General features: G+C 43.6%; 1 protein-coding gene across 3 annotated transcripts in view; it reads left to right on the top strand.

Moving 5' to 3' along the window:
* The first annotated feature begins 976 nt into the window (after positions 1–976).
* DSCAM (DS cell adhesion molecule) overlaps positions 977–22,078 on the top strand; it is a 467,715-nt gene continuing 446,613 nt past the window's right edge. For all 3 annotated transcript variants that reach the window (XM_058045375.1, XM_058045376.1, XM_058045377.1), the window contains exon 1: positions 977–1,045. In XM_058045375.1, the coding sequence (XP_057901358.1) occupies positions 1,003–1,045 (43 nt within the window). In that variant the 5' untranslated portion in view covers positions 977–1,002. The remainder of the gene's footprint in view (positions 1,046–22,078) is intronic.

Genomic DNA, 22,078 nt, shown 5'->3' on the forward strand with positions numbered 1-22,078 from the left:
GAGACGCAGATGAAAGGCCAAATAGTATCTGGACCTGTGTAAGCACTGCAAGATGTGTGTGTGTGTGTGTGTGTATTTTCCTTCAGCGGTGCACAGAATCCCAGTCAATTATTTGATGCACTCGCCTGTCTGGGCTGTGACCTTCTAGAAGGGCCCCCTCCTCCAGTCCCCCCACACGACTTGTCAACACATTAGTCATATACAACTCAGCTGATGCCAAACGGCCGCAGTTCAGCCAACTATTGAGAGGCTGCAAATTCTGCTGCCTTCTTCTATTGGTCTTGGGTTTTTCCACTGTGCGGACCTGGTGCTGCTTTAAGACTGCGGAGGGCTGGGGTTAGCGCTGGTCCCTGCGCCGCGCCGGGAGCCAGGGGAGGTGAGCAGCGGGCTCGGAGCGCTCCGAGCTGCCGAGAGCGGGCCGGGAGGGAGCAGAGAGAGGGAAGAAGCAAGGAAGGAAGGAGGGAAGGAAGGAAGGAAGGAAGATGTGCCCACCTGCCCGCCCGCCTGCCGCCGGGCCGAGGGGAGCCGTGTGAGCAGCAGCAGGAGGAGGAAGAAGAGGAGGAGGAAGAAGAAGAAGAGGAGGAGGAGGCGTGCGAGGAGCCGGCTCGCCGCGGCTCGGTGCCGGCCGCCGCTGCTGCCGCCGGGGATGCTGGTGTGGCCGCGCCGGAGGATTTTGTCACCTGTGGCCCTGCCCCCGCCGCCCTGCGGGCGCCTCCCCGAGCCAAGGACACACCTGGGCCCCGCCGCGCTCCCGCCCCCCGCCCCCGCCGCCGGCCGCCTCTTCCCCCGCCCGAGCGCCGGGCGAGTGTCGGCGGAGCCGCGGGGCTGCAGGCGGGGCTGAGCGCTCGCTGGGCGGACGAGCGGCCCCGCAGGCTCCGAGCAGCCACCAGCCGAGCCAGGCGGCGGCCGGACCCGGTGCGCGCTGCCTGCCAGCTCCGGCCCGGCCGTGGGCGCGGCGGGCGAGGGCGAGCCCGGAGCGGGGAGCGGGGGAGCGGCGGGGGCATGTGGATGTTGGCCGTCGCCTTGCTCCACAGCATCTCGCATGGTGAGCCCCGCCGCGGGCATCCCTTCCCCTTGTCCCTCCATCCTTCCCCCTTCTGCTGGCGGCCGGGAAGGGGAGAGCGGGTCGCGGCGGTGGCTTTTGTGCGGGGAGAGAAGGGCGAGGAGCGAGAGCGCCGTGATCGCTGAAAGTCGCTCACCTCGCAAAGTGACAGCCCGGAACCTCCGTGCCTGCCTCCTTCGGAATGAGACGGTGCTCGCAGAGGCGAGGAGGCAGAGAGGCGCTTTTTCTTTCTTTTCTTTCTCATCTGGAAAAGTACCGAATTTTTGCCAAGTGCCGTAGAAATCCGTCAGAGCACACGGGGATGGTTTGAAGGGCTTTAAGCATCCTAAGCGGTCGCGTTGAGATATTGCTTCCTTTCGCATCTTTTTTTTTTTTTTTTTTTTTTTTTTTAATCATTCGCCCTCTGCTTTCACCTTACGTTTTTACATATATTTAAGAAGTAGTATTTTAAATTTATTTAACTTTCATAATTTTTCCGTGAAGGTACCTGTTCCGAATTTTTTTTTCCTCACTCATTTATGTAAAAATATGCACGGATAAGCATTACATCATCTGGAAAGGTTGAAGACTTTTAGTCAATTATAAAGTTAGGAAGGGAAATTAGAGTGGGGATAGAATAAGGGTAAACCTGTTATTCTTAAATTATTTTTTTTTCCTTCTGCCAACTCTTTGACTGACAAACATTTATTGCAGTTTCTGTGCGTTTTTAATAGTGGGTTGGGGTATTTTGGAACATTTAGATATATTTGATTGAAAACCATGGCATGTGTAAAAATATGCTTAAATTGCTTAAGTTTTATTAAAAATGCACGTTCAGCATTGCAGTTTTAAGGGCAGAAAACAAATTATTCTGGGGTGCCAGCTATTCTATTGCACTGCCTCCTCCGATCTGAGAACGTAACATTGCCTGAAATGCTTTTCACCCTGCCAGATAAATCAGATTAAACACACAATTCTCGAAATGGGCAAAGCAGGTAGAGCAGGGAAAAGAATTCCTTGTGTGGAATGAATGAGAGAGGAGCACAGGGCAAAGTGTGAGGATTCCTGAAGGATGGAAATAATTGAACCTCTGGCAGAGGGTGAGGGATGAATGCTGGATGAGGGTGCCTTCACATCTTCTTAAGTAGACACTGGATGAGAAAATGCACTGACAGGCTTGGCTGGTCCGGTGTGAAGCGCTGGGGAGGGCAGAAATCAGGAGGTGAATCTTAAATGTGTGGATTTAGAGCGACCTTAAAATCATTTAATTTTTTTTGTCTTCTGTGTGCCTCAGAATACGAGAGGATTGAAATCCCCCAAAGTGTAAACTTGGAAATTTTTTTTTTTTGCATTTCTTTTGGCAGTAAGGAAACTGCAACAAGTTTTAACATTAAGAAATTATCTATTTATTTATTTATTTTTGACAGGCAGCAGCACTGTGCCGTTCTCTATGTCCTCTCCAGCCAGATACCTTGGAGGGAGAGATTTGCTGTTAATAGGACAGAAAGAATCAGCCTGGAAGTGCGCTCTGACCAGGGCTATTCATTTTAAACTAGATTTGCATAGAAATGAACCCTGCTTCTCTCCAGAAATCATATTTTAAAAGAAAAAAAAAGAGCAGATTTTTTTTCCTACTGTACTGATGCTATAAATTCTATGTTCTATCCTAGTTAGTCCTCCTTGCAAGGGTTTTTTTGAAGAACACAATAATTTTTGCTTTATGAAGTCGAAGTATCGTGAAAATCACTTCCATTTATTCCTTGATCAATGAAGTCAGCAGTAATTTCACTTTCAGTTTCCATGTGTTTTTGGATCACAGTCAAACCTGAATTTGTCTCCCAAAGAGTGAAGAGTGTAATGTGTACATGATGGATGCATCTGCATGGATTCTGTGCTGCCACACAGCAACATCTGTACATTTGTGATTCCAGGGGGACTAAAATTAAATGGTTTTGTGTACAGGAATATTCCAAAATGCGAGCATTGTGAAAACATGTAGTGGGTGGTTCAACGATTCTTTGCAACTTAAAAAGTCTGTTTGTTTTTGGCATCATACTTGATGTCAAAATGCAGATTTTTAGGGTCTTCTAAAGGGAAATCTTGGAAGAAAATGGCACCTTCCTTCATGTTAAGACTGGATAAGATGGTTTTATTCATTGGTAGCACTTATTAGGACTTATTAGGGCCATTTTATCAGAGTCAAGACTCGGAGAATAATATTTTTAAAGGACTTCAGATTTTAATGCAGTGTCATATCAGATATGTATCTCTTTGAAGGAAATGACTGCATATATAAATAGATATGTCACGTACACATTTATTTTCATTATTCTATCTATAACTCCATCTGAACTCCATTGTGTGACAGGCAGGGCTCTTTTATGAGTGTATCTGGTGGAGGGGGGGGGACTGATTTCTGCTTGGCTTCTGCCATTGCCTTTTCTAACCCCTTATGGAACCACACCATGTTTGCTTAAATTACCAGCACAGGTATAAGTGGTTTTCCAGTGTGTGATTTTAACTTAAAAATGTGTAAGATTGATCGTGTTCGTGTTGGTTTTGATTTGTTTTTTTCCTTTTTTTTTTTTTTTCTTTTTATTTCTGAGGGGAGAAATAGGTTAAAAATAAACCCATAGGTTTAACTCTGCACTTGTAGTCTTGGGCTTAATTTCTGTTGGAGATAATGGGAACCATCTGAATAACAATAACAAGGTTGGCCCCCATATTTCCCTACAGTCACTCAGCACAAATACATTTTGTCAAATTAGATATGAGCAGTGTCACTGGGAAGGCTTTATGTTTGTGAAATAGCTTCCTTCTGGGGACAATAAAGTACTGACACGCTCTTCCAGCCAATTAGTATTTCTGAAGCCTGAAACAAAAACCTCCCCAAATACCTGGTTAAAGTTTATGTATTTTGTGAGGGGTTTAAACTCTGGTTGCTGTGAGTTCTTTAAGAATACAGGTAACTATTAACCATGAATGCACTGCAGCCCTGGAAAGTGCATGGGATGATATAGACATCAGTGGGAGCTCTGCAGCTGAATTCACTACCTTGGAAGCCTGAGTCATGCAGTTCTAATCCTGAGCAAGGCTTTTGAGCTGCCTTTCAGGGTTACTCCACCTGCACCACCTTCCCTGTTACTCTCCCTGAGTATTCCAGAATGAGCAGCAGAAGTAGCCTGGTCATAATTAATAATGGGGCACTTCACTAATTACAGTTAGAGAAGGCAGGGGAGGCTCTGAGGGGAGAATGGCCTCCTTCAAAATCCTGCCTGATCAAGCTAGTTCAGGTGCTGCTTTCAGAAATGAGGATCTTTCAGTGTCTGCTGTGGCTGTGCTGAACCCATTTCCAGGCTTCTCTCAGGCTGCATTTCTTACATGCCCGTTGCCCACAGATGCTCTGCTGAAATCAATCGAGCATCGGGAGGCACCAATACAGCACAGATGACACTAAAAATACATTTCCATTAAAATGGTTTCCTGTTTGAATCCTCTCCCTGCCGTACATCTATCAATATGGGTTTTAGCAGCGTTTTGGAAGATGGAGAAGGATCACACTGAGCTGAGAGCACGGGTTAGGCTGGAGGATGAGGAGCCAGAGCCACGGTGGGGCTGAGCCTCCCCCAAGAAAATGGTAATTCTCAGTGCTGGGGATGGAACATCCCAGCAAAAGAGCAGTGGAAACATAGTGAGATACATGCACAGCTTGTGTGGAATTGTGTATCCAGACCCTCACCTCGGGAAGTTGAATGGATGTGCAGGAAGCATTCAGCTTGGTGCTTGTGTGTGGATGGCACAGCACAGCTCAGGGTGTTTTTAATCCAGTGTTACCCGAGCTATGAATAGCTGTTAATTAATCACCAAATGCCAAGGGGAGAAAAACTCTTATTGCTGGGCAGCCAGAGGCCATGGGGATATCTGTATTTGTTTCTCCTGAGTTCAGGGTGCGCTGCTCCCCCATCTGCTGGGGCTCTCCGGGGGTTTTCCTCCCGTGGTGTGGGCAGTGGCAGTGCTGGAGCTGGAGCCACAGGACACTAGTGGGCAGCAAACCACAGAATCTGTGTCTTCCTCAGCTGTGGCAGCACACAGAGACAGCTCAAAGAGGCATTTTGCCTGTGTTTTTCTTCCAAGGGTCACTAAAAGCTGGTGGATGCTGCATCTTCTTCCCGTAGCGCTGGGCAGCAGATCTGTGTGGCAGTGGAGGTGTTTTTGGGAGTGGTTCAAGGAGAAGCTGTTTTCTGCAAGTTGTAAAAACAAACCTCGAAACCACCTTAAACAGGGCTTTATTGCAGCTCTCAGCTCTGCACTGTGATTTCGTACAACCACAGGATTGTTTAGGCTGGAAAAGACCTTTGAGCCCAACCGTTCCCCCGGCACTGCCAAGTCCAGCACTGGCCCCTGTCTAGCCCCAAGTGCCACATCTGCAGCTCTTCCAAATCCCTCCAGGGATGGGTGACTGTTCCAAGGCTGGAAAACCCTTCCCATCAAGAAATTTTTCCTCATTTCCAATCTAAACCTACCTGGTGCAACTTGAGGCCATTTTCTCTCATCCTTTCCCTTTTTCCATGGTGAAAAGATCCCGACCCCCACCTGGCTTCACTTTTCTCTCATGGAGTTTTGGAGAGTGAGAGGGTCCCTCCTGAGCCTCCTTTTCTCCAGGCTGAGCCCCTTCTCAGCCCCTCCTGGGGCTCCAACCCCTTCCCAGCTCCATTCCCTGCCCTGGACATGCTCCAGTCCCTCCAGGGCTCTCTGGAAGTGAGGAGCCCTGAAATGAAAACAGAATTTGGGATGTATTTCAGTGGAATTTCTTCAGTGCTGCTGCATCTGGAAAAGTTTAGAAGTTGATTTTAATTTTGTTTGTTCTTGAGTAAACTTTTGTCACATAATATACCAATAATTTGAATTATTTGGGAAAATCTTATGGGTTTTGGTGATTAGCTCATCCAGAAAGTTCCTCCAGCTCATGAGTTGTGCAAGTTTCTGAGCTGGGCTCAGGTTGGGCCTCACTTTTTGTGTCTTTACCTGAATGAGAGACTTAACTATGCCACCCTCTCTCCTCTATTTACATTATAATTATATATATATATATATATATATAATAATTGTTTATTAACAATTGGAGTGACAAAACCAGCAAAAAGCAACAAAATGAACCATCTTTCTGGGGGTGGGAGGTCAGGGCAATGGACTGAGGAGCAAAATACATAGACTTTTTTGTTTTCTTCACAAAGTTTACTCTGATTATAAGGTTTTGTTTTCTTCACAAAGTTTACTCTGATTATAAGGTTAAGATTTGTGTAGGATCAAGGCCTATTTGAACACACCACTCATTTAGCCTTTGATTTTATTTGGCACATGCCATTTATCAACCTCTTGGTCTTGCAGTCTTTCAGATTTGCAATAGGAAAAACTAATTCCATCTTCTACTTGAAAAATTGAAGATGGGAGTAAAAAATTTTATTCATCTTTTATTCTAAGAGACATTTTTTGACATTTTTAATGTGTTATTTCTTTTGAGTCATTGAAACTCTAAATATCCTACAACAATCCATTTAACCGACATAGGTCTGCAACATACATCAGAATACTTAATTATTTCAACGTGAATGTGTAGGTGTCTACAGTTAAATTACTTGTTTCACAGTATATTTTATTTCATAATCTTATTTAATCATCACTTTCTTTTCACTTAAACTGTTATTAAATCAATTAAATTAAGATCTGAAATTGCAATTCTTCAAAAGAAGTTTTATCTTCTCAGTCTTCACCTCCCTTCCCCTTAAAAACATTTCATCAAACAATTGGTGGTTTTGAAAATAAAATAACAGAAAATGGGAGGTATTCAATAATAAAAGCCTTTCACAGCTCAATATTTTAGAGCACTGAAGAGAACATCTTCAAGAACAAGCCACTGATTCCTCAGGCATTTGTTGGCACTGGGATTTTTTCTTGTCATTGCTTATCTTTGGATGCTGCCATTCACAAAATAAAATAAAATTCTTATTACCTCATAAATATTTTTTTTCCCCATCAGGGCATTGAGTTACTCATCAGAAAAAGAAAAAGTAGAGTGTGTCAATAAATACCTTTCACAGTGGAGTGGGCAACAAATGCTATGATCTGTTTTGAGGAAGGAAAGCAAGGCAGGTGGATGGACAGACAGGCTGCCAGAGATTAGCAAGTCTTCCCAGCATCCCTATTTAAGCTATTTTTACTCAGAAGGCAGGGAGTAAGACTTAAGAGTGAGCCAGCAATCCTATTTATAGCAAGCCATTTTCAAATGCAAAGGCTCTGGGAAGGAGAGTCACCTCCATCCTAAACACCAGGCTCCCTGGAGCTCCCTCAGCACCGAGGGAGGGACCAGCCCTGAGGAGCTGCATCACTGATGTGCTCCTGCTGAAGCTTCCAGAAGGACATTTCCCTCAGAAATGCAGGAGTTTGGGCCATGGGGCAGCCCAAGAGCACGGCTGAAAATAGCTCTGTGCTCCACACCCACGTGGCAGAGACAAGGGCATCACCTGAGGAATTCTCTGCCTGGTGCCTCTCCATGCATTCTCTTGGAGATCCTGCTCGTGTGGCTCTCAGTGTAATTTGTCAGGGATACACTTCCTTCTGAGATTTTAAAATAAGCATGTATATTTCTGCACATTTACATATGTAAATCTGCAGAGCTTATAATTGCTTAAAAAGTACCGTGTATGGAAAATCTGGCGCTTGCTTTGCTGTCCAAGTGTGCTTGATGCTATTTTCTTCCAATTAATTACACTGTAATCCCATGCAGAAAATTTGTGGCTTAAGGTCTATGTTTTCCACTAGACTAAAAATGATTCTCAGTAACTTTCTGCCATCTAAATTGTTGCAGTAACTTTGGGGAGCCCTGCAGTGTTTTAAGAATATCAGAATAATATTCTTGAAATGACCGCGACTATTTCAACGCAGCCAGAATATAATTATACTGCACTGTAGCTGCAAATAGTTGCCTATCTCCATAATATACTCACAGTGATTTTGCAGATAAGATTGTGGGGTTGCTGTGTCTATATAAATATCTGTTGGTGTGAAATCCTCTCGTGTGGTTTTTTTGCAAATGGAGTGGCTCATGCTGAGCCTGCACGCTCGGGGCGTTCGTCTCTCAGCATTGCAGAGTGGCAGCCCTCAGTGGCTCCAGGTTTTGGGTGGCAAAAGGGAATTCAGGAATTTGTGGAAGAGCTTGTTCCCTGCTCTGCTCTTTATCCCCATGATAACGACTTGTTCAGTAAAGTTTTCTAGAGGTTTAGTAGAGTGTGGAGTTCAAATGATGAATGTCAGACTTTGAAGGGTGGTTTTTGGTTAAGCTGGCTCCTGTTTTAGCTGGGAAGAGTTTTTGGGATGCTGGAATGTGCAGGCTTGGAGGAGCCCATGTTCCACCCACTCATCTCATGGCAGGATTTGACAGCACCCAAATCTACTTGGTTGCTTTTTCCCCCAGATCATGGAAAGGTGATGCATAAAGTGCAAGCTCTGGCTTCTGTTGAATTCTCCTGTGCAATTGCTTTTCTATCAGATACCATTGTGTTTTGGGATTTTTTTGTTTGTTTGTTTTTGTTTTTTGATATTACCTTCTGAAGTCTTTGGGGTTTTCTGTGTGAGTTTTATTAGGAATTTTGGCCCTGAATCAGGAAAATACTGTGAGTGCATGGAGTCAGTCGCTTGATAATTATGAGGTGAGCATGTGACAAGCTGTTAGAACACTCCTGGCTTGAGCTAAGGACAGAACAAGTCCTTGACAAAGTCCTTTTTGTTATGAAAAGCAGATTCAGATGTCCCTGGAATGGGATCTTGCTGGAAAAAATTTCATTCAAGCAAAATAGGCTTTAGGTGGACCTCAGCTTAAACTGCAACGTGGTTCACCATCCACACTACACATTGTCCACCTGAAATTTTTTCCTCTCATTTAACTGGCTTTTCTGTGGGGCAGTTTAAAAGCCAGTTCGCATATTATTTCTAGGCAAGTAAACCACAATTTGTGCTGCAACTGCACTTGTGAAGTATAAAGCAAAGTGTTTGCTGTGTCATGATATGAAGGAAGTAATTTGGGAAGCTGTCAGTGAAACAGAAGTTCTCTAGTTATGTTTGCAGACAACCAATCTAGAGAGCTTTTTGCATAGTTAAGTGATTTTCAAATGTCTACAGCAATATTTGCATTATACTTTATGCTTTTAGCTGTATTTATTTAAGGAGCTTTCCTTTGTATCTTTCTTTCTAATTTTGTTGTGTGACCTCAAGGTTTCTCTTCCACAATGACAACCTTTTCCACAACCCTGTTGTGCAGGGGCTCTAGAAACCAGATTTTCATCATTTCAAGCACAGGCAGTGAGGTTCATCCCACTATGGAATCTGGTGATGATTACCATGGTTTTTGTTGTGTCAGCTGTGGCTGAGGCTTTTTGTTCTCAACTTTTTTGTAAGTATTTATCTATAAAATGCAGAATGAATGCTTAGGGGAGACGGAGGGATGGGGGCACAAAGTGAAAAGGGTGAGTTGGAAGTGCACAGGTATCCAGCCAGTGATGGAAGGTGTGGTGAGAAGAGGGAGGGCATTCACCGGGCATGAATCCCTGGGGGACAGCAGGAGACTCTGAAGGCCACATTTGGGCTGGACAGGTTATGGTGAAGGACCCTGAGGTCTTGCCTTCAGTTTGCAGTGGGGAAAGCAAAGCTGAGCCTGTTCCCCTGTGAGCTGTGTGTGGAGAACGTGACAGAATGTGGCTTTGGGACTACCCAGTGCTCTCTTTTGGCTGCTGGTCTGTGCCAGGGGAAGCTGGTGCTCCCCATGGATCCTGCTGTGTGCCTGGGAGCTCCAAGACCCCGCTGCCCTTCTCCTTCACTGCCTGCACTCAGATTTTTCCTTCATTCTTATCTACTCCTGTTATTTACTCTCTGCTGTAGGCTTAGTTTGAGGCCTACTATCTGTCTTCTCTCCACATTTTCCCTAGTTTCCCTAGGAAATTCCCTAGAATTTCCCTAAATTCCATAGAAATTTATGTTTATTTCACCTCTTCCCCTGAGGCAAATGGATTTGGGGGAGTGGAGGAGACCAAGACTGGACAGCAACCTTACAAATGTCAGCGTGGCTGTAGGGTAGGAAGGGCAAGTTCCTCATCTGAGTGAAGGAGGAAGGAGCTGAGCTCCTTTATTGGGCAGGAGGGAGATAATTAATCCTCAAGAAAAGAGGCTGAGCTGTCAGGCTTTCAGAGCAGCCCTGGCAGGGGTAATTTGCTGTTCAGCTGGTGGTAGATGTCAGGTTTGGTGCAGTGGAGTCTGCTCAGAGCAGGTGCCTGATCCACCAGCATCGCTCCTGGGGCCTTTTGGAGTGGGAATCCTGGGGCCTCTTGGGGTTGGAATCCTGGACCTTTTGGGGTGGGAATCATGGGCCATTTGGGGTGGGAATCATGGGCCTTTTGGGATGGGAATCATGGGCCTTTTGGGATGGGAATCGTGGGGCCTTTTGGGATGGAAAATGTGGGGCCTTTTGGGGTGGGAATCATGGGCCTTTTGGGGTGGAAATCATGGGGCCTTTTGGGGTGGGAATCATGGGCCTTTTGGGGTGGAAATCATGGGCCTTTTGGGGTGGGAATCATGGGCCTTTTGGGGTGGAAATCATGGGGCCTTTTGGGGTGGAAATCATGGGCCTTTTGGGGTGGGAATCATGGGCCTTTTGGGGTGGGAATCCTGGGCCTTTTGGGGTGGGAATCCTGGGGCCTCATGGGCTGGGAATCCTGGACCTTTTGGGATGGGAATCCTGGGGCCTCTTGGGGTGGGAATCCTGGGGCCTCTTGGGGTGGGAATCCTGGGGCCTTTTGGGGTGGGAGTCCTGGAAGCACTCCTGGCTAGAGGGGAGCAGGTCCCCAATTCCTCACTGGAGAGCAGCTCTTTGTAACAAACTGGAGAGCTGCTGGCTTAGCAAATCCTGAGGAACATCCAACAGTTGTGGTAGGAGCACAGCCTGGAGTAGGGAATATTTCTTTTTCATATTTTTTTCAGAGAAAGAAAAAAAAGGATTAGGCTTTATCTTTTCTATCATAGTCTAGAGTAAAAATCTTGTCCAAAAATCTTCTGTTCTTCACCAGGTTTTGCCCTCATCCATTGTGTTCATGCTCCAGGAGCAGTGTGGCTTCAGAGGCATGTGGCTGCATGTGCTCAAGCTGTGCTTGCCCCACTGGTGGTGGAGCTGGAGGCCTTTTAGAACATCCAACCACTGGCACACATGAAGGCAAAGCAGGGCAAAAGAAATGCCTGTCTGAAGACACTACAGCTGCAGCAGTTCAGTGCATATTTATTAAGTCCAAAAGTTAGTCCCTGGTGGGTAAAAGCAATTATAGCATTTCTACCACGTCTCAAAATGTGTTTCCACAGAAGAGAAGAACACTGGGCCTTAGTAATTTCAAAAGGACTTAATGAGATTTTTAAAAAAATATTTTCCTAAATAATAGTAGTCTGACTGCTACTTAATTCCAAGAGGTTTTGAGAACTTTTGGTGTCAGTAAATTGAGTTTCTGTCTTGTCTGTGTTCAAGGATCACAGCCTTGTAATGCAGTTGCTCTCATTCCCCACACTGTTTCTGCTGCTCTCAGTCCCTGGCATGGACACTCATTGCGATAATTGGGGTAGGGGTTAAGGTTGGCTGAGCATCTCAGCTCTGCCATTTCCTAAGGCATGTGCAGCTGGCCTGGTGCTCAGGAAATTTTTACACAAAATAAATAGCACGTTTGGAACAGCTTCCAAGTGGAAAATGAAGGCATCATGGCATGGCACAGGGCTGGTGCTCTTGCAGGTTGGGAAGATGTGGGGAGCTGAGCTGGGATTGCAGCAGGGGATGCTCTCACTGGGCTCAGGACCTTCCAGAGGGAGAAGAGATTTAGGGGTGATTTTGGAGAGATGGTTGCTGTGTTTCATGGGGCAGTCTCAGGTATTTGTTACCAGCTCTGTGTCTCTCCCCACTTTGCCATGTTGCAGCTTTTGGGAAAAGATGCAAAATCTCCTGACTTTCTTTTAAGCTGTTGCTTGGAAATCAACAAACAGGAATTTCAACCCAGATGTTTTAAACAAGTAACATATTTTTGACCTCATAACTTTTAAATCTGAATGGAACTACTTTCTCTTATTAATTAAACGGCCTCCATGTGTGGTGGTATAGGATCTCCCTCTTTGAATCAGGATTGTGTGTGCAGCATGGTGGTTTTACCTTCATGTCAGTGAGAAACTGTTTTATTGCCTGATAATTGGGCAACTGAACAACCTGGTTTAGTGGAAGGTGCCCATGGCAGGGGGATTGGAGATGGATGATCTTTAAGGTCCCTTCCAACCAAACCATTCCATGTGTTTTTTAATTAGTTCATCTATCAGTCACTTATTGAAGGTGTGACAATGCTTTAAAGGGACACACAGCTCTGTTGCTGGGAGCTTTTCTGGCATCATCACCTGCTTCCTTCTTGAGAGTTTCCAGACTCTGAATATTGATTGCACATAGGAAGGTGCTCAATATGGGCAAACCCTGAGGTAAATCTGCCCTGTGCTGTATCTGGTTACCTTGTTTTATTAATGTACACTCATTCTGAGGAGCTGAAAGGATTATTAGTAATAGCTCTGTAAGAGGGATACAATCAATTTAAATTAGCTCACGCTTGAGCCTGTGTGATCTGGTGCCTTTAAATGTAGGTAAGCTGCTCATCATTCTGCTGCCTTACATAACATTGTAGGAAACTTTTCCCAAGCCCAGTCATGTGGCACATGGGTTAATTGTGAACTAGTGATTGGATTCAATGATCTCGGAGGTCTCTTCTAATCTCAGTGACTTTATGATCTTCTCTGTAAATGTTGCACTTCATAACATTTGGATGTTTTTTATGTCCAGAAGAATTATCCATTTGAAAACCTAAACTCTTATTCAGAGTAATTCAGCTGTTTTATTTTGTGTAAAAAATCAAACAAGAAACACCTCTGGAGATTATTTTCCCTGTCCAAGTCCTGCTTCTCCCCTTCCTCCTTTCCGTAAATTCTTCCAGGCTTCCTTCTGTCCCTATATCTCACCCTAACAAGTGTCATTGGATTGTGTGGGCAAACAGCAGGGGGGATTTTCCTGGTCTCTCCAGATTTCTGCCTCACAAAAGTGGTATGATTTTGCCAGCAAAGCCAGACAGCATTACACAGCAAAGCTCCCTTAATATCTCTTGCTTTCCCATTCCTGCCTGCCCCAAGCCAGAGAAACCCAGCTGATTTAGACTAATTATTTCAAATGCAGTTTGTAAAAGGATGCTAATGCTTTGCTGTATCCCTGAAGGTCATCTAAGCGATCCATAGTTAAACATTCATGTGGGAGACTCTGGGGGAAACAGTAAGGGATGATTTTAATGGAAACACAGTGGGCTGAAGTGTGTGCTCGTGCTCGAGCCTTCACAAGGCAAAGCAGGGCAGTGGAGTGCTCCTGTGCTTTTACAGCTCTGAAATCTGAAGAAACTGAAGCCTGCAGACCCTGCTTGAACATCTTTCACGCCGGAGAACTGTGTGTGATCCAGGAGTGCTTCAAACTGCTTCTTCAGCACCACAGTCCTCAATCTCTGTTGTGTTTTACTAAGGGGAGAAAAAAAAAATTATCTGTGCACGATCTCTCGTCATTAAAATGTGCTGGGTGCCCAAGGTGTTTCTTCGTCTGTTCCTCTGGCAGCTTTTCCCCTCAAGTGATTATGCTAATTAGTGTTTGATCAGATGATTAAATTATAATTCGATTAATCCTACGTGCTAAATGCTCTGAATGCATTTCCACTGCCTGAGTGCCTTGTGCTTAAGCATTCCTGCTTGCAGCTTGATAGGAGGCTCCTGCCTTTCCTGTGCCTAATGGATTTTCTGTATTAAACCCACTACGGCTCCTTTTAATGCTGGGATGCAGGGGAAAGGGCTTTTTGTTTTCCTCCTCTGCTGCACAGAACCAGAAATAGGTAGGTTCCTCCTAGAGGATCTGAATGTTGCTAGGGATTGCAGCAAAAAACCGAAGGGGAAAAGGTTCCAAGCTTTTTATTTTCTATTAATAAGCCCACCCCATGTCCCGTTCATAACTCATAACTTAGCAAGGCAAAAAACTATGGCACAGCTAAATCCCCAATCTGTTTGCATTCTGAGTGGTATTTTCCCCAAATAATTCCCTCCTTTTCAAAGCCAAAATGTATGTTGGTCCAGAGACTCTCTTCTTTGCAGAATAAATTTTCTGTCTGTGTGAGAGTGGGGTAGAGAGGAGAGAAGGTTGTTTCTACTCCTACTACCTGCTTTGCCCTCCTTTTTCCCCCAGGTTTATTTTTGCATGCCATCTCTAGGAGGTAATCTCCAGCAAGGGTGTGGAATGAAGAACACACTGAAATTATAACCTTGGTGCTGCTGAGAGATTAATGCTCAGCTGCAGCTTTGCTTCCTTTGTCTTTGGGGTCCTGCATTTTTAGGTCATCTGATTTCATATGACTCAGTTCTACATACTGGAGAAAAAACCCCAAAAAAGCCCCAATAATAACATTAATTTTTTTTAAACAAGAGGTGCTTTGGCTTTCAATATTAGATATTTACAGGTGTTACATAGCTGAATGTGTTAACTGGCTTCTCTGTTTTTATGGGGGTGGGCACCAGTGTCTTCCTCTGTCAGAGTCTGATAGTAATGAGTGGCTGGAGTTTAGAGGGAGGATGTTAAATTTAAATCCCTTGGTTTGTTTCCATCCTACAGTGCAGAAAACACTACCATGGAACAGCCTCCCTCCCTCTTCCCCTCTCTCCCTCTCCTGAATTTATCTCAGGGGAAGTGTGAAACAGATTGAGCACAGGGTTGCCAAGACCTGTCTAGGGGGATTTTGCTTTTTTGTACCCCAGGTGTGGGAAGGTGGAGCGAGGGAATAGGGATGTAAAGGCTGTTTTCTCTTCCCTCTCCTTCCCTTTGTTTACCTGAAAAGCTGTCAGAGATTCATAGAGCTCCTTTAACATCTTATTTTACTCCTTTCACACTGTCTAGGAAAAAAATTTTACCAGTGAGGTGACTGGCACGACAATCTATTGCCAGCTCTAAACCAACGTGGGGTAAATGAGTCCTCTTTTATTAAAGGGATAGAGGCCAAAAGCACCTTCATTCTGTCAAAGAGCAGTTGTGTGCCAGTGATGGAATACTGAGATCTCGTGATTTAAGAGAATCTATGCCCTGCCAATGCATTCAGCCTCATCCTTTGCCAGAGACCCCATTTAGGGAGTCTTCCCTCACCCTTGGCTCACCAGTTTGCGCTCTTGCCTCAGCTCTGCTCCCTCCAAACAGATTGTGGGCAGATGTTGGCTCTGCCAACATCTGTGCAGATCTAAGAAATTAAAACCTATGGCTGTCTACTGCTATGTGTTTGGGAGGGGGAATTGCCCCTGATCCCACATGGGATGAATGCAAACCCCCTGTTTTATATTGCAGCTGACCCATTCCTGTGAACCCCTCTGCTGTCAGGGTTTGTGGGGTGCAATCCTCCATGAGGAGCTGCAGGCAGTAATACCTTCAAGCTATCCAGATAAATAGATCTGGAAGCAGGCTTGTGTCACCATCCTCATTTTAGAACTGAAAGAATTAGGCTAATCTGAATTAAGGCTCTAATTCTAAATGAAAGTGCTAGCTTAGGATGCTGCTTAGCTCATTCTTTTTAAAAGTTTAATTTCAGATTCATTTCCTGAGTATCCCCATGTGGACAGGTCCTCAGACTCTGCCTGGCCTTGGGTAAGCTACTTAAGCTTGTGACCTGGGGATGTTACTGCAAAATACACTAAAGCATGTGTGGGAAGTGCATTAAGAATTCCATGGGAGATAATTGTATACCTGCTTTGGTTTTGTTTTTGTATTGTTTATTTAGCATCCTCTGTGTGGTCTTCCAGACAGAAATCAGCTTTGCAAAGGTGATTTTGGAGTAAGGGAGAGATCTCCAAGTGGGGAAGATGGCTGTGCTGAATGAGGCACTCCAAGCTATTCCATTGAAGTGTCTAACTCACCTCCCTGTCTGTGCAGTGCCCACATCCCCTGCCCACCTGACAAGTGCTCTTTTGGATGGATATAAATATCCTTAGAGCTTTGAGCCTCTGGAAGGAGAGGAGCTCATGGTGAGCAGCGCAAAAACCCTTTGGAAAATGCCATTTCTGTGTCACTGCATTGTCCTTGCTCTTTCCCTGGGGAGAACACATTCCAATAGTCCAGCAGCAGAGGTCAGTGCTGATTTGCATTGGAGAGACAAATCTAAGCTCAGGAGGAAGGGGTATAACCTATCCACATCTCCTGTGTCCAAAAAACCCCACCACACTCTCCATTGCCACTGGTGCCACGTGCCTCAGTCGTGTTTTCCCTGTAAAATCTGGTGGCTGTTGATAGATCATCACCATCCAAGTGCACAGCATGATCCATTGCTGTTTTAACCATAAATCTCTTTCTAAATGCTACAGAATCAGAGCTCATCTGTAACTAGCTTGGCTTCCCACCTTCAGGCAGCTACAAACAGATACAGATGAATTTTGAAGAGGATTTTTCTTTGGAGGAGAGAGGAGGGACACATGGCTGACACACAGCTCTGACCTCAGTTAGAGCCTCCTGCACAGGAATTTGATGGACTTCCCCTTCCTTTTTAAGGGTGGCATTGAATATTTTCATGGTTTTTTCCCCTGGGCACCAGCAGGTTTGTCAGAGTGCTGCTGTTCTGCCTGGAACACCTCTTGCCCTTTCTGGGAGGAGGAAAGGGTGTAATCTATCCACATCTCCTGTGTCCAAAAAAAACCCCACCACACTGTCCATAGCCACTGGTGCCATGTGCCTCAGTCGTGTTTTCCTGTGGATTCTTCATGTAAAATCTCGTGGCTGTTGATAGGATTTCATCATCCAGGTGCACAGTATGAACCATTGCTGTTTGAAGCATAAATCTCTCCCTTAATACTACAAAATCAGAGGTCAATATATCTGTAATTAGCCTGGCTTCCCACCTTCAGGCAGCTGCAAACAGATACAGATGAATTTTGAAGAGGATTTTTCTTTGGGGAGAGAGGAGGGACACACGGCTGACACACAGCTCTGACCTCCGTTAGAATTTCCTGCACAGGAATTTGATGGACTTCTTCCTTTTTAAGGGTGGCATTGGATATTTTCATGTTCTTTTTCCCCTGGGCACCAGCAGGTTTGTCAGAGTGCTGCTGTTCTTACCTCTTGCCCTTTCTGGGAACAGTCACGCTTCCCTGGCTGGTTTTAATGGGTGGAAACCTTTCCCTGCTCCCTCCCTGACCTTTCTCAGCGTGTTTGGGGTTGGCTGCTTGGTTTGATCACAATTTGAGTGTTCTGTTTTAAAGGGAGCATCAGCTCAGGTTGTTCTTCATGGTCAGGGCTGCACATAATTGCATTTAGTGGAGAAAAGAGAAAGAACAGCTTCACAAGCTGGGGCAGCCCCTTTCCTTCTTAAATCTTTGATTTGGGGGACAGGCTCGCCCCAAGGTTATCCCACTCTCCAATCTGCCTGTATCAAGTTGACTCCTAATTTTTCTTTTTTTCCCACAGAAATCAGCACTTACATGTTGGACAGTGAGAAATTTTTCAATAGTCTCCTTGTCTTTTTTTTTTTTCTGGAAAATATGGCTTGTATCAGGTGCAGCTGCAGACTGCCCCCAAACCCTGTAAATAGTTTGGAACAAGGACATGCAGTTAGTTCTGCCCAGTCTCTGAAAATCCCTGTGTCTTGCAGGTGTCTCAGTCCTCTGCTGCTTGCAGTGTCTATTTTCTGTATATCTCAAGAGAAAAGGAAGTACAGCAGGTTATTAGAATGAGGAAATGATCTGTTACCAGGCACTAACCTGGGTATTTTTCACATAAAGAAACCCAAAACCAGGCAAACAACAACAACAGCAACCATAAAGCCCCCCAAAACAACAGCAACAAAAAACCCCAAAACAAAAACAAAACACAAAAAACCAAAAATAAAAGCCAAAAAAAAAAAAAAAACAAATAAAACCAACCAACAAAGAAAAAAAAAAAAAAAAAAAAACAACCAAAAAAAAAAGCAACAAAAATCCTACAAAAAAACCCAAAATGCAAAAAACCTCCAAAACAAAACAAAAAAATAAAACCCAAAATACCCCTGCAGCTTCCTCTTGGAATCGGGTCCATGAGCAGCTGACTAGGTTTGCCATGAATGACAATTAGTAATGCCTAGAAACAACAACTAAACAGAGCAGAAATAAGATTGTCTGGGGAGAGGGGATAAAAAAAAAACCAATAAAAAAATCACTGGGTAACCCATATGCTTTATTTTCAAAGTGGAATTAGTGCATCCAAACTGGCTACTGTGTGCACTTCAACTCTGGGCTACCCATGTGTAGAAGGTTTTCTTGGCTGGAGGGCAGGAAAATTTAATTTTTTGTTGTCTTTTTTGCATTTTCCTCTTGCAGCTCTTTTCCTAGTGCAGCTCTAGCTCTCACCTCAGGAGGGAAAAATGCTTCTTCCTGCTGTCCTCCCCTCTCCTGCCCAGGGCTGTCTCTGGTGTCACCTCACAGCACTTGTCAGTCCCAAAAAATTGGTTTGAAAGTGAGGAGAGTAATTTAGTAATTTACCTGTGTTTTAACTTATTATTCTCCCACTGTTCGCTTTTCTGTCCTTCCTCAGTCACACCAGAAATGTAAATATTCATCCTCAGAGATGACTGAAATTGCGTGAGAAATTTTTCTTTAGCTCTGCCAGAAAGAAGTTTGGATTCATACACCTGGAGAGGATCTTATTCCCTCTTGGAAAAAAAATGACTTAATGATAATAAATGTGCTTCTAGAAAATCAATATTCCTTTCAAGTTCTGCCTGTGCTTTCATCAGCTTGGGGTGTGTATGTGGGAGAATGTTTAGAAAGAATATTCACAAAAATGCTTTCTGGCAAAGGAAGAGATCACAGATCAGATCAATGAGATTTCCACAGAAAAGAGAATTGAAGTGATTTAATTTTATCAGCCAGCAATCTTACATTTGGGACCAGTTATGTTTTACTGGTGTCTCTAGCAAATAAACTTCTTTGAGGAAACATCACAGACAAATAATTTTATAAAACCTCAAAACCTGGCATGCAATTTCAAAATGAGCATGTGCACTTGTGTAAAACCATTAACATGCCTGGCTTTTGATTGTGACAGGCTCTAACAAATGGAAAGGTCCTGGCAAAATGGTGTTTAATTAATTGTGCTCTGGCCTGAATGTGCAAATGTTGGAGCACCTGTCTTTTCAGGACTGAGGTTCTCAAGGGACAAGACACATCAACAGTGAGGAATAAGCAAAGAGTGGAAAAGGTGTATCTTGAATTATTTTTCCTTTTTAGAATACCCAGAACATTTTCATCCTCTCATTTATGGGACCCTGTCCAGTTTATTTTACCTGATTAAAAGTGGCCACATTAGCTCTCAAACCCTGCACAATTTCACCTAAACCACAGGAGGAATTGCCCCCTAAAAGATTCTGTTATTCCTATTTTCTCTGTCCTTGCCTTTCAGGAATAACAGAGCTGTTCTGTTTGTGTTGGGGCTGAGCAGCTGGTCATGATCTAGTCTAGAATTTTTTGTGTATAAATGCTCTTTTGGGATTATTCCAGGATAAGAGTGTTAGAACCACAACTCATGAACTCTCAGTACAGAAATTGAGATTCCTTTCTGGAGGGTGGCTGTGGCAAATATTAACACCTGATGGACACACAAGTGCTTCTAGAAAAAGGCCTCTATAATTTATTTTTCCCCCACTAAGCAGTAACTGCAGTTGGAAATGTTATTCGAGTCCTCCTAATATTTGAATTTTCACTGCTGACCTGTCATAGCTCAAAATTCCTTCTGTCTGAAATGGGCAATTCACAGTTTGTGCCACATCATAAATGGAATTGTGGTGCTCCAGATCCCAGGGAATAAAACTGAGGCAGCATTCCAGCCTCTTGAGTAATATACCTACAACCTTCCTAAGTAATATCCATTAATAAAGACACCTCGTGTTATGCACTTACAGAAATTCCTAAATATTCTAGTACATCTAACAAAGATTTGCTTGTTCTTGACTGTAGCTCATTGCTTTTGGATCTGGCTGACAATTACATTTGCCTTTACACAGCTTCCCAATTCATTAATAAATTGATTGGAACATGAAGCACTACATAATACAGGATTAAATAACTACTCACATTTGCTAGCTTGCTCTTTATTCAAAAAGAAAGAAAAAGTCATCATTGAGCCATCCCTTTGGTCAATAAATAAAAATGTTGTTATATTATGTTTTAATAAATTTTAATATTTTTAATTTTAAAAATTTTTTTATTATGTTGTATGAACCTTTCCTAGAACTATCAAAAAAAAAAAAAAAAGCATGTAAGTGTCTTTGATTTTGTGTTCTTAGACTTTGGTTTAATGTATGTGATGGAAGAAAAATCCCATCACTTTCTAGACTCCTGATATACTTTTAGACATGCTGATTGACAAGTCATAAGTAGTGCTCCCAGCAACATTTTAGTTCTGTGGATTTACAGCTCATTATCACTTATGCTCTCTGGTAAAGATTTAAAACTGCCACATTTTTAGAACCTGAAATAGGAATAAAAAAAAAAAAAAGAAAAATACTAAAATAATTACCTCTGAAATGTGTATTACTGGCATTATCAAATCCTTATTTTAGCAGGAGGATGTATTGGTGTTTTAAAACTCAGCAGCAATTGACATAAAGTTTCAGTGGAAATATTTCTGCCAGGATTTTGAAACTCTGTTTGATCTTAATGGCTCCAGAATGAGGCAGAGGAACAGTTATGTGATTTAGCATTAGCATGGAAGACCTGAGCTCAAATCCCTGCTTTGTTACCCATTTTCAGGTGCAGTAGCAGAAAAATCTACTTTGTTTTCATGGGTTCCTCAAAAAATGAGAATACCCTGTGCTCAGGAACATGATAGGGGCACTCCATGTTGCTAATTCCTACATGGAAGTCCAAAAAGGACAACCAAATTAATTTTCTGTTGAGTGAATCATTGCTAAAGAAAATAGCCTGCAGAAATGCTCATTTTAAGCAGTGTTTGCACTGTTCAGCAGGCACTTCAGAAACCTTGGGGGTGATTGGAGAACGAGTGGTGGGATGCAAATAAATCAATCCCTCCTGTGTATTTTAGTGTGGAAAACCCAGAAAACCTGAGCTGGAGTGCACACACAGCCAGCTGCAATGCAGTCCGTGGCTGAGAAGGAAAAAAATGTGTTGTTCAGGTGAGAAATAAGCTCCCAGGTATCAATTTTATTTTTTCTTCCCTGGATCAAGGGAGCTCTTTCAAGGTAATGTGATTTCAGCATTCACTGTGAGTTCTGCTGGCTGCCTCTGGAAAGCTGTGCTCTCTGTGCCAGGCAGTAATTGTGTTAATCATCCATTTTTAAATAACTGCATTTGAAGTTAAGTTGAGAATTGCTTTTCAGATCTTTAATTTGCTTTGGAAAAGTAAAATAATTCCCACAAGGGTTGTGCTAATCAATATTCTAGAGGCAAGTAACCTTTGCTAATGCTTGAATACGGGATACTCTATATTCTTCTGCCTAAAGAATTCTGGGGGAAAAAATACACCAATTCCATCTGTAATTTGGCAGGTTAATAACTTTTCTGACTGCCAGGCATAGGGGTTTTTAGTCAACAGGAGATTCATCAAGTACAAAATTGCATTATATTATCTTCCTTTCATTGTTGTTGTTTTTATTTTAAACCGTCTTGCTAATATAAATGATGACAAATTGCAGGGCTGTAAATTTGAAAGTCCCTAAATGGCATTTTTGTCAAAGCCTTTCTGCTGAAATGCTTACTTGGAAAGATTTTTAAACCTCAGGAGCTGGGGGAGGGGTTTTAATTATTATTATTATGCATCATGACACAATGCATTATGCATCATGGTTGTTTTTCTGCTTTTTAAACACTTGTTATGGATGATGAAACTAATACAAATGGACATCCAGGGAGAGCTTCTGCAAAACCTCCCTGTGATGT

This window comes from Melospiza georgiana, chromosome 2 (assembly GCF_028018845.1).
Source record: "Melospiza georgiana isolate bMelGeo1 chromosome 2, bMelGeo1.pri, whole genome shotgun sequence".
Taxonomy (NCBI): domain Eukaryota; kingdom Metazoa; phylum Chordata; class Aves; order Passeriformes; family Passerellidae; genus Melospiza; species Melospiza georgiana.